Source organism: Carassius gibelio, chromosome B14 (genome assembly GCF_023724105.1).
Source record: "Carassius gibelio isolate Cgi1373 ecotype wild population from Czech Republic chromosome B14, carGib1.2-hapl.c, whole genome shotgun sequence".
Lineage (NCBI taxonomy): Eukaryota > Metazoa > Chordata > Actinopteri > Cypriniformes > Cyprinidae > Carassius > Carassius gibelio.
In genome coordinates, this window is record NC_068409.1 from 21,751,152 (window position 1) to 21,770,944 (window position 19,793).

Genomic DNA, 19,793 nt, shown 5'->3' on the forward strand with positions numbered 1-19,793 from the left:
CACTTGATTTTAAGGTGTCCTTGTTACAGTATAATTAGTAATAGTAATTAACATATACTTACTGTAATGTTTAATTTATGGTAAGCCACATTAAATTATGCATTATGTACTACAGTACATACGTGTAAAAAGGACACTAAAAGTGTTAGTGAGTTTAATTACCATTTAGGTTGTAAAACAATGAGAATCAGTGATAGATTTAATGAGTAACACAGAAATTTCCAGCCAATACTTAGGCTAACAAATGTTTCAGTTAGTGTTTAAAATGTAAATGTGCCAGTAGTAACCTTTTTGTGAAAAATCTTAATTCTTAGTTTCTTTTTACGTATTCTAGTGGGTTTATTGCATTCTGGTTAAAAGCTAAAGTGTAAATTTAAAGAAGTGATTGTTTTGGAGGACCAAAAAAACTGTTAATATTTATTTGAATGTATTATTTTATAAATGTACTAGGCCCTTACTAATATTAACGGACAGTAATTTGTTAGCTCTATCACTTTAAAATTAGAACGTGATTCGCGTGCGTTGTCACTGCTGAACACTGATTGGTCGACGGGCTCCAGTTCTCTAATGCTAAAACGCCAAACACCCACATTGTAATGTGCGGAAGATTACAAGATTGGGCTCGCTCAGTCCTTTAAAGGTGAAATTGAGAATAGAAAGGAGTACAACTACGCCCGGCCTTTCTCATCCGAATCAAGGACGTTTGCAGCAGCTGAGTCGGGACGGACATGGCGTCTGCCAGCCCCTGTATCGTGGTAGGTGTAACTGTACACACTTCAATCATTTACACCGGAGCGGACACTTGATTACTTAGTCACTGTACCCGAACGAATAATTAGGAACTGTGTTTTAACAAAAAGCTAAATTGTTGCTGTAAGTTAGGCCTTTTATCCCTAGAAATGGTCCGTTTGTATGCAGAAGTGCATTTGGCATTTTATAAATATTCGCGTGAAGTGTGGGGGCCTGGAGAGAAAGCACGCGTGTCACGCATGGCACATGTGATGCTGATCATCCATCTCTGCACAAGACCAAAGCAAAATGTGCCACAGATAAACGCTGCACATATTCTGTTTTATTTTGTTATAATTTATCAGATGCACTGTTGAATCGGTTAAGTTCAGGCAGAAGCCTTTTTTGGTTCAGGTCAAAAAGCGCTGTTCGTTTCCGTTTTTTTTTTGTAAAGTGATAATAAATGTAACGGGCGTTGTGGGCAGGATGCTGTAAAGAGTTGATGAAATGACTCACAGCTTTGTTCAGAGACTCAGGGGAGTCAATCATCTTCCTTCGCCCTAAATTAAGATATTCTCTTGAGGGTATAATTTTAGACAGACCCATCCAGGGCTTTGTAAAGCATGATTGGATTTATTAATGAATAACAGGTTCGCTGCACTCTTAAAGGGACAGTTCACAGAAAGAAAGAAAAAATTATATCTGTCAGTTCTGACCTCAGCCTCGTGTTGTTATGATCCAGTATTCCTTTCCATTTTTTCAGCAAATCTCAAAAAGCTCAGTTTTTAAGCATGTCCTGGTCAGCATTTTCCATGGGACAATGAATGGTGAGTGAAGATTTCAAGCCTCAGAAGGCTACAGAATCACCTAAAAGTTGCAAATAAATACTCGTGTTCGGTGTCTTCTGAAACCACACAGTACCAACTTGAGGAACACAACCGACTCTAAGTATTCACTGAAAATATGTACCCCTGGTTAGCTGTTAACTGGTGCAAACAGATTATTGAGTCCCTGAGTTGAACATACGAGCCATAAGAATTATTCAGGACTGTTTTTTTTTTTTTTTTTTTTTTTTACTTTGTAAAGGGATAATTCTGTCATCATTTACTCAGCCTCCACTTGTTTCAAACCTGTATGAGTTTCTTCTTTTGACTTTTATCATTTTTTATGGGAAGTCAATGGGGACAACCAACTGTTTGGTTCCCAACATTCTTCAAAATACTCGTACAATAAGAAACTCATACAGATTTTGATCATCTTATGGGTGAGTAAATAAAGACAGAATTTCAATTTTTTGGTGAACTATTCCTTTAAGCCTAAGTCCTAAGATAATAGAAACCATTGGCACCAGTGATCTCTTACATTATGCTTACAATGCTTTTGGGAAATCAGTTTTGTAAACTGAAGCAAAGATTTACTGAAAAGATCCAATTCCAGCATGCCGTTCGTTTATGTTAAGGACATTGCTTTTGTCACATACTATGATGAACGACAAGGTGAGCTAGGGTGGATTTCAGGATTTCCAACAGAAAGCAATTTAAGTTTAGGTCTGTTCCTCGTATATAGTCTCTACTAGATGACATCAGAAAGCATGTAATGTGCACAAGTCATGTTTCATTCTTTTCATGGTGATTTTGCATCGTTCTTTAGGCATGTTCAATCATACTGTTGACTTAAGTCTCTGGGAATTATGTTACCTGAAGAGGTACTATAATAAACACCAATTTATTTGCCTTTTTAATGCAGGAAAAAAAGGCTCCATATTCTGATACAGCTGAGAAAAGACACATGACGTATGTGAATCTAAAGCAGAAATTTTATTGGTGTGAAACACTGCTCACTAGACCTGACAGCACACAGACTTAAGCAATGCATGCTCTAGCAGCAATATGAGAAACTAAACTTTGGCATGCACCCATTGCATACTAGGATTTAAAATGCATGTCTTATCAGAGCCATGTGTTATTGATGTGGATGGTGCTTTGGGGTTTGAATCTCAAGATACCGTCACCAGCAGTAAGCAGAGGGGGGAAGCTCCCAGGCGCACCTCTCCTGACAGCTGCACGTTATTTGTCTGAAACGCCTTCAAGGACAGTGTGATAACACTTATGGGAAGAACAAAGAACAAGCTAACCTACTTCGGTTTATCTGGATTTTATCTGCTTTTACTTGACTTCCACTGTGAGGAACAGTTAGATGTGTCCTTTTTAAATATATGCATATAGCACATTTTAAATTACCATCTGTTGTTTTGAAAGATTTCCAGTCAAGGTTCTTCACAGCTTCACCGATGGTACAAGTTATACTCTTTCATTAATTAGACTGTAGACAATATATTACATTCTTCATTTAGAACAGTTCCTCTCAATCCAAGGCCAGGTCTTAAAATGATTACATTTACTAATATTAACAGTGTTAATTAAAATGGTTAAAAACATGCACATATATAACATAAAACAGACAAAGCAAAAGTACCAGAGGTACATTTCGGCCCTAGAAGAGGTCCTTCAAACAAGAGGAGGCCTTGGAGTCAAAAGGCTGATAATCACTGATTTAAAACATACACATGATCATAGTAGAATTTAAAGTGGACTTCGGTGTGTTTCTGAACACAAGGCTCTCTTTTAATGCTGTTGTCTTTTACATAAACAAATGCCTGAACAGCAGTGGTAAGGAGTTTAGATGTATGAGCTTGTCTAGTCGAATGAAATGGGAATCTAGAAACATAGTAACTTTTCTGGGATAGTTCACCCAGAAATGGAAATTTTGTCATAATTTGTTCCACAATTTAATGAGTTACTTTTTCTGTTAAACATATGACACACACACACACACACACACACACACCAATAGTTGCTGGTAGCCATTGAGTCCCATAGTATGGAACAATTCTATGGCTGCCGTCAACCGTTTGGTTTCCAGCATTCTTAAAAATATCTTCTTTTGTGATTGACATGAGAGTGTATTACTTTAAGTGGCTTTTTCATTATTATATTATCGGCCAGTACAGATTTATGCACATTCAGTACAATTAAGCACACTTATTCTTCCCAAGGGAAGACTCTTCACCTACCTTAACATTCACACTGATGAAATGGTGCGAAAATTATCTTCACCCTTGTTTATCCTTGTTCACATCCTTGCAACAGTATTTATACTTGTATTCTTACTTACATTAGTCTTAGTGCTGTCAAATGATTAACTCATCCAAAATAAGTTTTTGTTTAAATAACACATGTATGTATAGTGTACTGTATATTTATTGTGCATATATAAATACACTCATACAGTAAATATTTTTGAAAAATGTACATGTATTTACATGCATATATTTATAATCTTATATTTTATATCAATATATTTAACATATAAACAATATATTTTTCATGAATATATGCATGCATATTTATTTATACATAATAAATATACACCATATACACATATTATGTAAAACAATTTTAAACTTATTTAACCTTAATTTAAAAATATATATATATTTATATTTTGGATGTGATAAATCGTTTGATGGCACTAATTAGTCTATAAACTTCTAGGTTATCTGGTTCAGAAACTGTCAGATAGATAATCTCTGCACTTTTTAATAATTAGTTTTGGTTAAAGGATATTTCTGCCGAGAACACTGTTGCACATGTTAGAGACAAATGCCGTCACATTAACTCACCAGTGGATCTGAGAGCTGCTTAGGCAATAGGATATAAGGTTGAAGTAAAGATCACCTTTCCCCTACTGCCCTATTTCAGGTTTGTCCTTCTGTGGGCTAAATAAATGTTATCTGTCAAACAGACTGCTCTCTGTTCTTTGCCCTTTCGGATGTGATATGATGTCATTTGTGTATTTAGATCAGCGATGAGGAGCAAGGTTATGACCTGGACCTCTTCTGTATACCGAAACATTATGTGGCGGGCCTGGAGCGGGTGTATATTCCACATGGACTCATCATGGACCGGTATGCATCACATAATCAAATTTTCTTAGCCAAGAGGTCTTGCCTAATGGACCCTTTAATTACAAATAACAGGCAACCTGAAGATTGTTGACACTTAGTATTGGCTTCTCCTGACTCCTACAGAACTGAACGTCTGGCCAGAGATATCATGAAGGACATGGGCGGGCATCATATCGTGGCTCTGTGTGTGCTCAAAGGGGGCTACAAGTTTTTTGCTGACCTGCTAGATTACATTAAAGCCCTTAATCGCAACAGCGATCGCTCCATTCCCATGACAGTGGACTTCATCCGCCTTAAGAGTTACCAAGTACGGCTATTAAACTTTCATCCTATTTAATGTATGTCTGTTTTACTTACTCCCTTCTGTTTATTGTCAGTGTGTATATTTAATTACTATGACAACATGAATGAAAATTGAGGCTTTGTGATACAAACTCATTTTAAAGTTAAGTGTTGATGTTACTTCAGTAACTAGGACACATAAATGTCTGAATCTCTGCAGAATGACCAGTCTACAGGTGACATCAAAGTGATTGGCGGAGACGATCTGTCCACACTCACAGGAAAGGTAAGCATGTTTATGTGAACAAAAACAATGCCCACTATATCACTGTTCATCTTTTATGCAAATGTCTAAAATCACATTCAGTGACTATCTGTGAGATGCTCTCAATATGTAAGAATAAAAAAAATTATCTGACACTGTTACGTCTCTATAAATTAATTTCTATGAAAAATATATTTATGAATTTGGCGGAAAATGTAGGAAATTGAACAAAAGTGACATTGACATTTAGAATGAAATAAAAGATTTTATTTCAAATAAATGTGGTACTTTTGAATTTTCATCCATTTTGAAAAAATGCATCATGATTTCCATAAAAAATAAATAAAAGTTATTTAACTGTTGAGCAGCAAATCAGCATATTAGAATGATTTCTGAAGGATCATGTGATGTAATGATGCTGATAATTCAACTTTGCATCACAGGAATAATTTACATTTTTAAATATATTAAAACAGAAAACCATCAAATTGGAAAAAACATTTCACAATAGTATTAATTTTACTGTGTTTTGATCAAATGAATGCAATGTTGCTGAACATAAGATACTTTTCTTTCTTTTTTTAAAGATTGGACATTTTTATCAACCTCAAACTTTTGAACAGTAGTGTATGATCAAGAAATAAACAGATGCATGTCCTAGGCATAGAGTAAAAATGACTTGTTCTCTTAAATATATCAAAATGTGTTAAAACTGTTTATCTTTTTCTCTTGCCATTTTTTTTCTTTCTACACCAAAGAACGTCTTGATTGTTGAGGTATTTGCAAATATATTTTTACATTTATGTTTAATACAGCTCATATTATTCAGCAAATAGTAAATGTGTTTATGTAACCTTTCCTCTGTTTATTAGGACATCATTGATACTGGAAAGACAATGAAGACCCTGCTAGAACTTCTCAAGCAATATAATCCAAAAATGGTCAAAGTGGCCAGGTACAGATGAATATAATGAATAAAAGATGAATATAATGAATGGAGGTAACCACTGTGACTCAGATTGTTCTTATCTTGTAGGTATTGCGTCAGTCTTTGTAAGCTGTATGTAAATATTGCTAAACTCTGAACTGTATCTCCTTTGTCTCTTATTGATCACTAGTGCAACAAATGACAGACACTCCTCTACCTATTTTTTGGATTTATAAACTGTATGGTTAACACATTCCTGTCATTTGTTTTCTTTGCAGTTTGCTGGTGAAGAGGACACCAAGAAGTGTTGGCTACAGACCAGACTGTGAGTGGATTACTGAAAACACTTTCCAGACTTTTTTGGCATGCAACTTTGATATAGTTAAGATTCAGTTCATTTGTCACAACCCATGTTTATAAATGGATGCATGCTGATGATTTCTCAGGGGTTGCACAAACAGCCTCAAAAGCAGCCTCAATTATTTTGTCCACTTCTATTGATCAGTCTAGGGCAGGGGTGGGGAACGTTGATCCTGGAGGGCCTGTGTCCCTGCAGCGTTTAGCTTCAACCCTAATCAAACGCACCTGAACAAGCTAATCAAGGTCTTCAGAATACAGGTAGGTTTTTTTTTCAGGGTTGGAGCTAAACTCAGCAGGGACACAGGCCCTCCAGGATCAACGTTTCCCACCCCTGGTCTAGGGCTAAGCTACTATCGTGCAATGCTGTGTGCTGACCACAAGGGAGCAGACTAACACTTTTCTGCACTGAAGGAAAGTAATTTACAGATAGCCCAAAAATAATGAGCAGAAGAACTTTTTCAGTATTAATAATAAGAAGAAATGTTTCTTGAGCAACAAATCAGCATATTAGAATGATTTCTGAAGAATCGTGTGACACTGAAAAATAGGGTAATGACTGACGAAAATTCAACTATAATTACTATATATATATATATATATATATATATATATATATATATATATATATATATATATATATATATATATATATATATATATATATATATCAAATAGAAAAAACTGTTATTTTAAATTGCAATGATATGGAACTTTTTTCTGTAGTTGTAGGATTTGAGGTTCCTGACAAATTTGTGGTTGGATATGCACTTGACTACAATGAGTACTTTCGGGATTTAAATGTAAGTAGCAACATTTTAATCATTTAGAATATTTTTATAATTTAAAAACAAAGTTTGTTTGATTGTGCTGCAATTTCTGCTAACAGCTTCTTTCACTTTGACTTGCAGCACATCTGTATCATCAGTGAAACAGGAAAGGAGAAGTACAAAGCATGAGAAGCCCTGAACTTCCCCCTCTACCTGTGTATCATTTGTTTTTATTAGATGTTTTTTTATTTGATATCCATTTTGTATTTTTTTCGGTTGCACAGCTCACCACTCAGGGTCTCTGGTGACTTGTGTGCCATTAATCAATGCACCTTACATTTACATTAGCTTATGCCTCCACACACACACACACACACACACACACACACACATTAGTAACCACAAACACTTTGCAGTTCAGTCTCTTAGAACAGAGATCTTTGTGTTACTTAGACTGCTGCTCTTCATTACAGTGGGTGTTTTAAACAACCTTTAAGAGCCAGATTCCCTTTAATTTATTTTAACCTTTTTTTTTTCTTTGTGTTTTAAGATAGATTAAACAAAATATTGATTTTAGGTCATCTTGCTTTGCTATTCAATAGTGAACATCAATATGTGAATTTGACCTGCTCACTTGGTAGCAAAAGAAGAGCATTCATGTTTCCCAAAGACTATTTGCAACTGTAATTTAAACCCTGATTAAAATCAGTGAGCATAATGATTATATAAAATATGTTGAATGCTTTTTCATCTGAATGTACTCATTTCAAATGTATTGACATTTTAAAGTCAATTAGCACCTCCTTGTTTTTATTATTGATTTTAAACAAATTTGTATTTGTTTAATTCTCCGGTCAAGATATTTAATTGTGTCCACTTGCTGTAGTTTTGGTTACTATAATTATATTAATGAGAGTGAAATGAATTGGGGGGGAAAAATCGTATGGTGCCTTGTATGGTAATTGAATGCTACCATATAAATACGGTGAATATGAAAATGAATTAAAAACTTATCAAAATATCACCATTGTTCAGTCACCTGTCAATCTTAAATGGGATTAAATTATTCAAAGAGTTTTACGTGTTCTCCTAACTTCTCTTTTCAAAGTCATGACTGACATCGTTGAACAGGTCACATTATCAAGAAGTGTGTTTTAGGAATAAATATCAGAATAAACGTAATATTGTTCTTGCTTTTACAGTATTTTCAGAAATAACATCAGGTACGCGTAATGAAATCAGATCATTTAGCTCACTGTTGATTTTATTTGACAGCATTGTTTATCTAGAGTACAGACAGGTAGTGTTTTTCCACCACATACATGCAGGGGCACAGTCAGCTCTCGGCCAAGGATCTGGTGTGGCTCTTTGGAGTCTGTAAGTGCTGACAGGTCTTACTACAGCAGAACAGCAATACTGGATAACACCACATTCACCTCCAGTATTTATGTGCTGCTATAGTACATTCCCTTCAGATCTGCTGGTTTCTTCCGCTGGCTTACTCAAATGTTGCTGGTGGAACAGAGAGAAACCAACTCTAGCAGGATATCCATCACTAAAAAAGCATGACGAGCTGCTAGTGTTGTCACAGAGCATCTGACATGTGCAGTCTCTTTCTCTCAGTGGCTTGTGATATGACCATTTTATTTTTTTAAAGCGTTCTTGCATGATAATACAACTAGATTTATTTTAGAATGAAAAAATGTAAATACCAGCTATCACAACGCACCTATTTTATATAATTATGTAAATATTTCTTTGTGTTATCATGTTTTATTAAGAAGACGCGCGCCCCCTGAAGGTTCTGAGGGGAATAGCAGGGTGGTAATATAGGCCTGAATATAAATATATATATATATATATATATATATATATATATATATATATATATATATATATATATATATATATATATATATAAAACAGTATCCTTTGCATTAGATCATTACGTCAGATGTATATAAAACAATAAATATGAAAATACAACCTGCAAATGAATTTAAACCAGATAATAAAATACTTTATAGAGTTTCTGTTCATTTTGTATAAATAAAAATCAATGTGCACGTTAATAATGGGAATGTATTATTTCAAACGCTGGTTTGTTGTTTGCACCCCAGTTGTTGGTTAGCAACTAATGAAATACAAAAAATAAGAGCCAGGCAGACATGACCAGACATATTCTCAATACATCATGTCAAGGTCTGGTGTGCAGAAGGTTTCACTTGTTCTTAAATAAATAAATATGTAGATTAAAACAATTACAGTAAAATAAAAATATGCAATTACAGAAAAAATGTATGGAATTTATAGAAAACTTGACTTCATGTAATTTGCTGGCTACACTGAAAAAAAAAACAAGCTGAATAATACACTTACACTTTTGTTAAACTGAAATATCAGCGTATTTAAGGCGAGTCATACTAATAATATAACATGCAAAGATTATTATAGAAATTGTTTATTAAATATTATGCACAGGCCATATGCTGAGATGGTAAGAAAAACTCCAGAGGCGCACATTCAGCTGGATGCCACATTACAGGGTGTAGTTAACTGCTGCCTACTCAGCATTTTTACAACTGTTTATAACAACAGAAATAGCCACAAGTTCAAGTGTGCGGAATCAAAAACTAAAAACTACAAAATACATATCTTCTTTCGAAAGCAGTGTATATCTACAGTCCGTGGGGTGTTTCCTCAGTTGCGATTATACAGGTTCCCTAAATAGACAACTTCGTACTAATAATAAAAGAGGATGTTGGTTGAGAAGATATATTGAGAAATGTGAGCTGAATACAAACGACCGATTTATAACGCGAACTTTTGATTGACACGCGTCAGAATGAAGCGTCTTGAGCGTTTCGATCAAGTTACAGTGAAGTGTGGTACTTTTCTCTCCGCGCTCAACTACGGCTCCGTTTTCAAACAAAGACTCATATGAAGTGTGATTTGTGCACACACCTCATAGACTCCACGCCGAGAAGCGCGTTAAACACCTCCGTTTCTCTCGGAAGCTCAGACGCTTCAGAAATTAATGAACAACAGACAACATGACAGCGTGAGAATACGGAGGGAAAAATCTTGAAAAAATAATTCACCCAAAAATCCAAACTTACCTCGGGTCCAATCGAAAATGGCGCCGAAATGAAAAAAAAAAAAAAAAGAACGCACCAAATTTCATTGTATGGTCTCCTGCAAAGCTTTGTGGGAGCGCGAGCTGTACAACATCCCCCGTAGAGTAACGGAGGAGGAGTGCAACTGCAGTGTCGTGGCACGTTAGACACACTGTATCCCCTCAGGATGTTGTCATGCCTTTTGAACCAGCCAACTTGATCTCAACAGAGTTTCTGATTTGAATGGGGTATATTTGAATAAAACCCATATTGGCCTTATAATTCAACCACATAAATGTTTGCATACATATTATATTATTGCTGTTTCATTTGCTGCATCATCTGTAAGTCACTTTGGATAAAGGCATCTGCTAAATGACTAAATGTAAATATTTTTTAAGCTCAATGCAAGCATTGTGGTCTAATTTATGTTTTTTAAGCTCTTCACACTCTAAATATTTAAACGAACAACTCTCACTGTGTAGTAGTTTTGTGGTTATTGTTATTATTATTTTAATAGAGGTGATTTTCTGTCTAAAGTCAGTCCGTGTTAGCAGCATCTGACCTGCGTAATGACCTTGCAGTCGCCTTGTGTCTCTCATTAGAAGAAGAGAAAAGAAACATTGTCTGCTTGCAGTGAGCTGTAGAGAAACATGTGACTCTGGTGTTGCTCATTGCTGGTTTGTTCTGTGCAAAACCATTTTATACAGAATTGGGTTCTGGGTGGAGAGTGTCATAACACAGTGATGTGTAATATTGTAGGATGTGTTAAGATTGGCATGTAGTAATTATAAGTAAAACGTGATGGCCTGTGTTCTTATGCTTAGCCTATGAAGAGATGTTTTTGTTTTATTTATATTTTTTTGTTATATGTTATCAATTAAAATAGTTTGTTTGTGGGTCAAATGTTCACTAAAACTTTAAATTCTTGTTTGACCAGTACTGAATTCAAAAAAGTCTAAATATATTTTTGTTCTCTGATGCTTCAAATCTGTGAGAAATGTTTTATTTTATAAAATTATTTTGGTGGTAGACAAACAAAACACCAAAATCAAAAGGGGATATGACACACTTGGTGTGAAACATACTAAGGCAAGTATGGACAGTTTTGCTATTTATTATATTTTAAATAAATCAAATACTTTTTTGTGCATTCTCGTCATTAATCAACAGGATTCGGTGGACAATTTGAAAGTAGTGGAGAAATTTTAAACACTGCCATACATGTCCTATTTATTATAGAATTTTTCAATTCTAATATTCCAAATGTTGCATATGCTGCATATGCATAATGCTAGCTGTGGTGTACGTATTTCACAAGTTTTAAAGCGTCTTCCAATTTTAAACGGGGTTTAAAGTTTGACTTATTTTAAAGCAGCAGAGAGAATGCGCATGCGTTGAACAGCGTGCGCAGGGGCACAGTGAGACGTGCCTAAGAAACTCCAGGAAGTGTGATTCCATTGGCTATATCCCCAAACGGTTACCATTCAAAAAGGAACGCCGGCCGCCGTCTAGTTTCTGATTGGTTCACAATGCTGTCAGTCATTAAGGAAGGCACAGAAGGGGCGGGACTCTTAGCTGAGCTGTGGGTACGCTGCGGCGTTCAGAAAATAGATAAACAGAATCTAACCTTTGATTGACGCAATTAAGTTACATACTCATCCAACTAGATACTGATACATCAAACTGGCAAACAGACGATGTCGGAGAGGAGCCGCGCGCTTGTCTTGTGATTTACATGCGTTTGCCCAGCAGCCCATCCTGAACAGCAAGCTAGTTAGCAACATGATGATGGCCAGCTGAACATTGTTATGCCTTCAGCTCTTGTTATTATTGCGCTCGCGTTTTAACGGTTAAACCTTCATGCTTTCCTGCTTTGAATTGTTGCCTTTTATGCATCCTTTCCACATGCACGCCTAGAATTATAGTTCGTTATCTGACCGGAGCTGCTCAGTTTTAGGTGCTGTGCGCCATCAAGCTAAGCTAACAGCATTGGAATGGTGTGCATGGGCCAAACCCCTTTCACATATTAGCTCGCAGCTAACCATTTGCTGGATCTACACGTTTGGACCAGAACGTGGAGAGCTTTCTAGAAAGAAACGCGGTGCAAGTCAAGCAAGCAGAATGTTGATTTGCAGAAACCCACGGATCACTTCCTCAGGCATTGATCGAGACCTGCATTGACCCTTAACAGCAACGACAGAAGCCCAAACCTTTCTCAATATCTTCTGTAAAATGAGCACATAGTGAGCTGTGACATTAATCTGCTTTGTGCCTTTCAACGATGTAGCTTTGCAACCTGCGTGCTTTTTTGCGGCATATGTAACAAGGACAATAAAGATGAACAATCAAGGAATCGCGTCTCAAGAGAAGATGGAGCTGGATCTGGACATCCCTTCGTCTCTCGATGGGCTCCTGAGAAGATCTAACAGCGAGCCCATGATAAACGGCCTGAGGTGACGACTGATTACACGTCTTGTGATGTATAGACCAGTAAATGTATATTTATGTATATCTGAAGGTGTCCTTCAACAGGGTGAGCTGCCTACTTCACCATGCTGAAAGATCCAGCTTAAGCTGGTAGCTGACTGGTTTCAAATTGGTTCAAACTAGCTAAACCAGTTTAAACTGGTAAAGCTGGTTTTTGGAACACTGTAGCTGGTTTACCATCTGGAAAATACAGCTTAATGGAATATGTAACCCAAAAAAGAACATTTGCTGAAAGTGTGTATTAATTCTCAGGCTATCCAAGATGAAAATTAGTTTGTTCATCAAAACAGATTTGAAGAAATGTTCGTTCTATTTATATTATTTAAACACCAATGGATCCTCTGCAGTGAATGGGTGGTATCAGAACAGTTCAAACAACTTATAAAAAAAACGAATGCACTTCTATAGCAAAAACCTGTATTTTTTCCCTAATAAATCCATTATTAAGATGGTTTTTAACATAAAACCATTCATTTGAGCTCTCATTATGATGGTACCCATTCGCTGCAGAGGATCCATTGGTGAACAAGTGATGCAAATTTCTCCAAATTAGTTCTGATGAAGAAACAAACCCATCTACACCGTAGTTGGCCAGAAGGCGAGCACATTTTCAGCGCTTTTTCATTTTTTTGGGTGAACTTTGGGTATAGGTCTGCAAACAGGGCTTCATATAATTTTGGGGCATGAAGTTCCTACTCAATTTTTGAAATCTAAAATGCTGTATAGCTGGGTAACTTACTGAATGTTGAGAAATAACATGCATGACTGTTGTGGTTGCTCTCTCAGTGATAGAGAGCAGAGATATGAAGCCATGCTAGAATAACATGCTTTGAGTTATCAGGGCCACCAGTCTCTCAAGAACAGATTGGGTTGGTAGTATAAAACTCACACATTAGTACAGCAATGGTGTTGAATACATATTGTGTTGAATATTGAATAAATATTGAATAAATATTCAATGGTGTTGAATATTTACTCCAAATGCATGCTTTACTTTGTACAGGTTTACACTTTTAAAACCTGTTTTGACCTTGTTAATGTCAGAACTAGACCTTTGGTTGAAACACCAGACTTATCTTTGGTAACACATGCAGGACTTTTCCAGTTATTTTATGTTTAAATCCCACCCTTTGTCTGCATTTTAAAATGCAACACCAACATCTCGGAAATTTCATCTCGGAACCAAATTCCTGGCTTACATTTCCCCCCACACTTGGATCTGTTGCAAGAAGGATCTGTCACTACTTGCTCAGTTTTATCATGAATTTAAAGTTTAAATGAGTAGTTTTTTTGTACATGCTGCTGTTAAAAAGCTCTTCTCTTTCCCCAGTGATGCTTCTCAGGTGTTCCAGAGAGAGGTTCTTCGCAGCAGAAGAAACAGTACTACTGTTGTTCGACCCAATGTGGTATGTAAAGTTGCAGCAGAATATGCTCTCAATGTGTGGAATGGTATGCATCTTGCTTATTTGGATGTTCATGCTTTAGGTTCCATCTTCACCAGTACGTGTTCCTAGCACAAGACTGCAGAGGATCAAACAGGTACAAAATTTGCATCAATGTACCGTGAAAATGCCTTTTCATAGCATGTCAGACTCCCTACTCCTATATATGTGTGCATATGGGAGTGTGTGCTTAAAAGTGCATGCTAAAATTACATTTTGGAGTAATTGCAAACCACCAGTCTTTCAGACTTTGACTGGTTGGTAGTACCACACTCCAACATGGCATTATAGATATGTACAATAAGTTAACTTGGTGTTGGTGTGTTTGCTCATAAAGGGATTCTTTATTTGCTTGTTCGTTTTAGGAAGAGGGTGTTGACGTGATGAACCGTGAAACTGCTCATGAACGGTAAGAGCTCACAGCTGCTGAACCTCCAGGGCACTGGTTTCTCATTTATCAGTTGCTGACTGACAGCAGGTTTTGTCTGCTTGCAGTGTTCATAATAATTGACAGGTAGAGTGCTTATTATTTTTTTCCCTTATAATGTCATCAATCTAGAGAAGTGCAGGCAGCCATGCAGATGAGCCAGTCTTGGGAGGAGAGTCTTAGTCTGGTAAGTGTGTGGTTTAAAAAAAAACAAACAAAAAAACCTCTCTCTCAATAAAATACACAGCCATTTAAAGGTTTGAGGTCATTTCAGATTTTTGTTTTTAAAAGTTAGCAAGTCCAAATCTGTTTTTATTTAATAAGTTTTCGATTTGAATATTTTGAAATGTAATTCTTATGATGTCAAAGCTGAATTTCCAGCAGTCATTACTCAAGTTATCAGTGTGACATGATCCTTAATAAATCATTATAATGTTCTGCTTTATCATTTTTTTCAAGGATAATTTTGCGTTCTTTTAAGGAATATTTTAAATGTCTTTACTACTATCGTTTTTGATAAAATTATTGCCCATGCCGAATAAAAATACTTAGTGACCCAAACTACTAAATGGTGTGTGTATATTAATAATAATATAGTAAAATAGTTTAGTTTTTAACCTGAATCATCACTATTGTAACAACTGAGACAATGTTCTCAGTCAGATAATATAATGATGCATGCGCTAGCTCTGTTGCTACACTTCCTCTTTCCCCTATTGATGGGATTGTGGAAGAGAAAATGGAAGCATGCTAGAAAAAAGCTCATGGAGTCAACAGGGCCACCAGTCTCTCAAGAACAGACTGGATTGGTAGTATAATACTCCAACAATGCATTGATAATCAAGCGGTTAATTAGATAATACTGCCTTATTGGGTAAGCGATTTCTATGGTTGTGCTTTGATTCTAGAGTGATAATGATCTTGAGAAATCTTCATCGTCATCTCCGAAGCGGATTGATTTTGTGCCTGTGTCTCCTGCTCCTTCGCCCACCAGAGGGATCGGAAAGAAGGTATCTAAATTTGATCTGCTGTTGATGCTATTTAAGGTTGAATGCATCAACTGAATTTTCTCTCTCTCTCTCTCCAATGAGCAGCAGTGTTTCTCTCCATCTCTTCAAATCCTGGTGACCAGTAACGGATTGACGCCCAGCCCTGTTCCCAGCCCGACACGCCGCTTCAGGTGAGTTCTGTTCAGGCATACCGCCACAGTAGGAAGGTTTTCTGCTGGCATTGGTATAATAGTATAGGTTACTATAGTGTAGGATAATAAAGTTTGAGTAGCTGGTTTCACCCTCATCATCAAATGTTTGCCCAGCAGGAGGAGTCAGAGCCCGATCAACTGCATCAGGCCTGGTATTCTGGGCCCTCTCAAACGCAAATGTAAGGGCACACACACAGACACAACACTTTTTGTAATGCTGTTGCAACTGGGATGCCTTAAAGTCAAATCTTTTGGTGGATCCTCAGGTGAAATGGAGACCGAAAGCCAGCCCAAGAGACTCTTTCAGGGAACCACCAACATGCTGTCCGCAGAGGTCTCCCACTTGCCTGAACTTAACACCTGGTGAGTTTTCACAGTGGACTTAATTATATTTTGTGTACATTATATGTGAAGTGAATGAGGACTTGGCCATTTTTGAGTTATAAACTCTCCATCCATCTTTTGTCAACTAGTGTTGTCCAAAAACAACAATGGTGTATGTGTGTGTGTGTGTGTGTATATGTGTATATATATATATATATATATATATATATATATCTATCTATCTATCTCTATCTATCTATCAGTTCATCTGAATATGTGATGCCATCATTGCTAATTTTTTCCAGTATCGATGCAAGCTGCACACTTTCATATTCCCTTCTCTCTGACAGCGAGTTGAGACACCACCTGCGGTGTGTGTAGTTTAAAGATTATGTTGTCCAGTGCATTGCCTACTTCAGAGTTAAGCGCAGCACTCTTGTTCATTTACAATACAAAACAACGGTCAAATGAGACCTGCTGCTCCCTTTTCCAGAATAGGACTGTGCCTTTACAGCTTGTACCTCCAATACTCTGCCAAAAAACATGTTTGGTTTTAATTATCATGTTTATCGCATGATAAAAACATGTTAGTTTGAACTTGTATACGGTTTTCTGAAGCACACACACAGAAAGCAGCTGTCACACAGCTTGTGAGTACTAAACGAAGTTTTCTTTCATGTCTTACTGCACTTAAACTGTCAGATACACACAAGTTTGTTAAACGCATGATTACAAAAGCAGTCGATTATGTTTGTAGAGGTAAACAACTGGGAATGAAATTAAGATGTGTGGCAGCAGCAATACACAGTAAATACGTTAATAAACCTACTGCTGTCTAGTCTCTGAGGCTGGGACTCTAAATAGTGTTCTGTGCTCGTCTGCACAGCCAAAGACATAAGCGTTAGCATTTTGTGTTCAAACTTTAACCATAGCGTTAGAACTTGTAAAAACGGATGGCGGCGCTGTGAATGGAAACTTGCAGATTAAGCGGTGGTAATATGAGATCCCCTTAAAACGTCACTGGGGCAGCAAAATCTGAGTGTTTCTCACAAACTTGTAGAGAGAGGCTTGCCAAATATTTATTTATCTTTTTCCCTAAAACATGCACCGGGGGCCCGATTATAGCACTTAAACATGGAAAAAGTCAGATTGTCATGATGTCCCCTTTAGAATGGTAACATTTCTGTAATAATAATAGAATAATACTAATAATAAGAGTTTCAGTTGTTGAGGCAGCATTAACGTCTGTCTTATTATTATTATTATTATTATTAAATGGCAAGGAATTCTCTAATGGTTTCATTATTTTATTAATTACTTAAGTGGAAAAAAAACTGCATTATAAAACCTGAAGCATTATTAACTTGTTTGTAATTTAGTTATTGTGTGTAATAGCATATTACTTTGTTAAATATTGCTGTGAAATTAAAGTTTGTATCAGCTATCCTCTACTTTAATATAGAGATCATTCCCATTGGTTTTAAAGTCACTTGCAATAATTTTACAGATTATATTCTGGCATAATTATTTGGGAAGACTTTACACAACAGTAAGCTCATTTACTTTTGTTTTGAATGGATTCCAGCTGTGAAAAAGGACCTGTCTGCTGTATAACTGTCTGCTTTCTCCATGTGTCTCTCCAGCAGTCTGTCTCCAGATCTTCTGGATGGGAGTCTCAGTAGCGTCGGCTCCTCCTCCGACTCTCCCGCCAAGATGGAAGGAGTGTCGCCCTCCTCCAGTAACTCGCCCCTCACGCCGCTTCAGGACCTCTCACCTAAGTGATCCGCAGAGCATCACGGACAACACAGGAGGACTGGGCCACTTCTCAGGCCCTTTTCCACTCTTTCACTTTTGTTCCCAATGCCTTCCCAAAATGGCTTTCTTTCTTTACATGAATTGTTCTGTTACGTTACATTTTAAGCGAGGTCCGAGAGTTTTCCGTGTGGGACAGACCCTAAGGGCATGGAGAGACTGTGGATGTTTTTTGCATCAGCTGCTATAAATAGATGTAAAACATGGTGTATAGATCTGTATCAAAGCGAAGGACATCACTGAGGAGGATCGTGGATTTTGTTTTTTGTTTTGGTTCCCTAATGGGGCAATTATCTCTTTTGATAACGCTTTGAAAAGAAAACCGCTGTAAACAGGAGAACAACTACAGGCATGTTCTTTTCTTTACAATCTCAGCTTGCCAACCGGTGTTGTGTGTGAGAATTTAACTTATTTTTATTTTTTTTTGCTTTCATTTGTATGTAAGTATGTACATAAGATTTGTGGCGAAATGTGCAGATGCAAAGAGCTCGACCGGCAAACTGACAGCCGCTGCTTCTGGAGTTTTATTAGCGGTGCAACTGCACTTTAAAGGGGCAGAATTAAATTTTGGGCTTTGGTCTGAATCAGCATTTGTAGATTTTCAGGAATGACCTTTTCTTGATTTTTCAAGGAGGTGGAGGAAACTTTTCAGATCTTGGCACTTCATTCGCTGTTAGAATGATATTCATGTTTGCTATACACAACTGCTGCAGATGGGATTTATTATTGCAGCTGTTGGTAACCACTAAACCCTCGATTTGAACACTACAGAGAAACTAAACTGCCTGTTGAAACATGTCAACCTAAAGACGTGCGTACAGCCGTGTTGACAGAATGAAGCACAACATCCGGGGCTTTGCCCTGTTTGTTATTCAGGAAGGATTTGGAGGAGAACGCGCTCTACAGGTGCAGTTAAAAGCATTTTGGGGGTTTTCAGAGGCTGTTAACAGTCACGCATTTAACCATTTAAAATGTGGAGCAGAAGTGCAAAGAAATGAAACCCTCTCATCAAAAATGATATTTGTGGACTTTTTAATGTAATCTACTGATACCGAAACAGTGTGCCATTAAATTTGTATGTAAGCGAAATGTACGACTGATATTGTAGGAGTTCTTTGTTTGGGGGTGTAGTTACTTTAGGAAATAGTATTTTTTTTTGTAAATGGTTTTCTAAATTTCATTACAAGAAATTACTTTATTTCCTCAAGCATGATATGATGTATCATAAATTATTTTTTTCTGTGCAAGAAAGTGATTGTAAAATATATTTTCTTTCCATTTAAGTAAATTGAAAGAGGTTTTTTTTCTTTTGTTTTATGTGAGAACAGTCACGACGCAGTGTACAATTTTTTTTCTGAATGTTTTTGCAAACAAAAGTACAGTAAGTGGGTCGAGTAGATCCAGATTCTGTCCTGTAGTGATGGGTGAAGTGTTTTTGTAGTTTGCTTTGCTGGTTTGTTTTTTGTCCTGTGGACGTGTCTGATTCTTTATTTAATGATTTTACTCTGTCTTATCGCCTCATGCAGTACTTCTAAAGCCTGTGCACATGAACTCTGTCGAGGAGGACTTGAGTGCTGTCATGAGGACGTGTAGTTGTGCCCTCTGAACAAATCTTCTTCCCATCATATCGGAGACTTCAAAATGTCAGAAATAAATTATTTGTCCAGCTATTTTGTTGCCTTG

General features: G+C 36.7%; 2 protein-coding genes, 1 long non-coding RNA gene and 2 other non-coding genes across 8 annotated transcripts; 4 read left to right on the forward strand and 1 right to left on the reverse strand.

Annotated features, from left to right (window-relative positions):
- The first annotated feature begins 525 nt into the window (after nucleotides 1–525).
- On the forward strand, nucleotides 526–8,378 carry LOC127971323 (hypoxanthine-guanine phosphoribosyltransferase). Its single transcript, XM_052574225.1, has 9 exons — nucleotides 526–755; nucleotides 4,590–4,696; nucleotides 4,820–5,003; nucleotides 5,199–5,264; nucleotides 6,002–6,019; nucleotides 6,116–6,198; nucleotides 6,450–6,496; nucleotides 7,255–7,331; nucleotides 7,440–8,378. The coding sequence occupies exons 1-9, from the start codon at nucleotides 729–731 to the stop codon at nucleotides 7,485–7,487; spliced, it is 657 nt and encodes a 218-aa protein (XP_052430185.1). The 5' UTR covers nucleotides 526–728; the 3' UTR covers nucleotides 7,488–8,378.
- A 166-nt stretch (nucleotides 8,379–8,544) lies between these two features.
- Nucleotides 8,545–10,673, reverse strand: LOC127971324 (uncharacterized). The gene is made up of 2 exons (XR_008156787.1): nucleotides 10,418–10,673; nucleotides 8,545–8,810 (listed from the first exon to the last, which is right to left on the reverse strand). It is a non-coding gene; the product is annotated as an uncharacterized LOC127971324 (long non-coding RNA).
- A 1,262-nt stretch (nucleotides 10,674–11,935) lies between these two features.
- On the forward strand, nucleotides 11,936–19,780 carry pabir2 (PABIR family member 2). Of its 4 annotated transcripts, none has more exons than XM_052573942.1 (10): nucleotides 11,936–12,870; nucleotides 14,235–14,310; nucleotides 14,390–14,443; nucleotides 14,712–14,755; nucleotides 14,906–14,960; nucleotides 15,682–15,783; nucleotides 15,868–15,953; nucleotides 16,089–16,153; nucleotides 16,241–16,337; nucleotides 17,945–19,780. In XM_052573942.1, exons 1-10 carry the CDS (start codon nucleotides 12,755–12,757, stop codon nucleotides 18,078–18,080), a joined length of 831 nt encoding a protein of 276 aa, XP_052429902.1. In that variant the 5' UTR covers nucleotides 11,936–12,754; the 3' UTR covers nucleotides 18,081–19,780. The 4 variants fall into 4 exon arrangements, with proteins under 4 accessions (XP_052429902.1, XP_052429903.1, XP_052429900.1 ...); XM_052573943.1 differs by having other exon boundaries at nucleotides 11,938–12,870; nucleotides 16,092–16,153; XM_052573940.1 differs by having other exon boundaries at nucleotides 11,940–12,870; nucleotides 17,942–19,780.
- LOC127971998 (small nucleolar RNA U109) lies at nucleotides 13,662–13,799 on the forward strand. The gene has a single exon (XR_008156988.1). It is a non-coding gene; the product is annotated as a small nucleolar RNA U109 (small nucleolar RNA).
- On the forward strand, nucleotides 15,448–15,604 carry LOC127971999 (small nucleolar RNA U109). Its single transcript, XR_008156989.1, has one exon. It is a non-coding gene; the product is annotated as a small nucleolar RNA U109 (small nucleolar RNA).
- Nucleotides 19,781–19,793: the final 13 nt, after the last annotated feature.

Bases quoted from the DNA above. Each gene is read 5' to 3' on its own strand.
- LOC127971323 (XM_052574225.1), top strand. From the start codon at position 729: ATGGCGTCTGCCAGCCCCTGTATCGTG. The intron at 756-4,589 runs GTAGGTGTAACT...TTGTGTATTTAG, and splicing joins CTGCCAGCCCCTGTATCGTG to ATCAGCGATGAGGAGCAAGG. The intron at 5,004-5,198 runs GTACGGCTATTA...GAATCTCTGCAG, and splicing joins TCCGCCTTAAGAGTTACCAA to AATGACCAGTCTACAGGTGA.
- pabir2 (XM_052573940.1), top strand. From the start codon at position 12,755: ATGAACAATCAAGGAATCGCGTCTCAAGAGAAGATGGAGCTGGATCTG. The intron at 12,871-14,234 runs GTGACGACTGAT...CTCTTTCCCCAG, and splicing joins CCCATGATAAACGGCCTGAG to TGATGCTTCTCAGGTGTTCC. The intron at 14,756-14,905 runs GTAAGAGCTCAC...TCATCAATCTAG, and splicing joins CGTGAAACTGCTCATGAACG to AGAAGTGCAGGCAGCCATGC.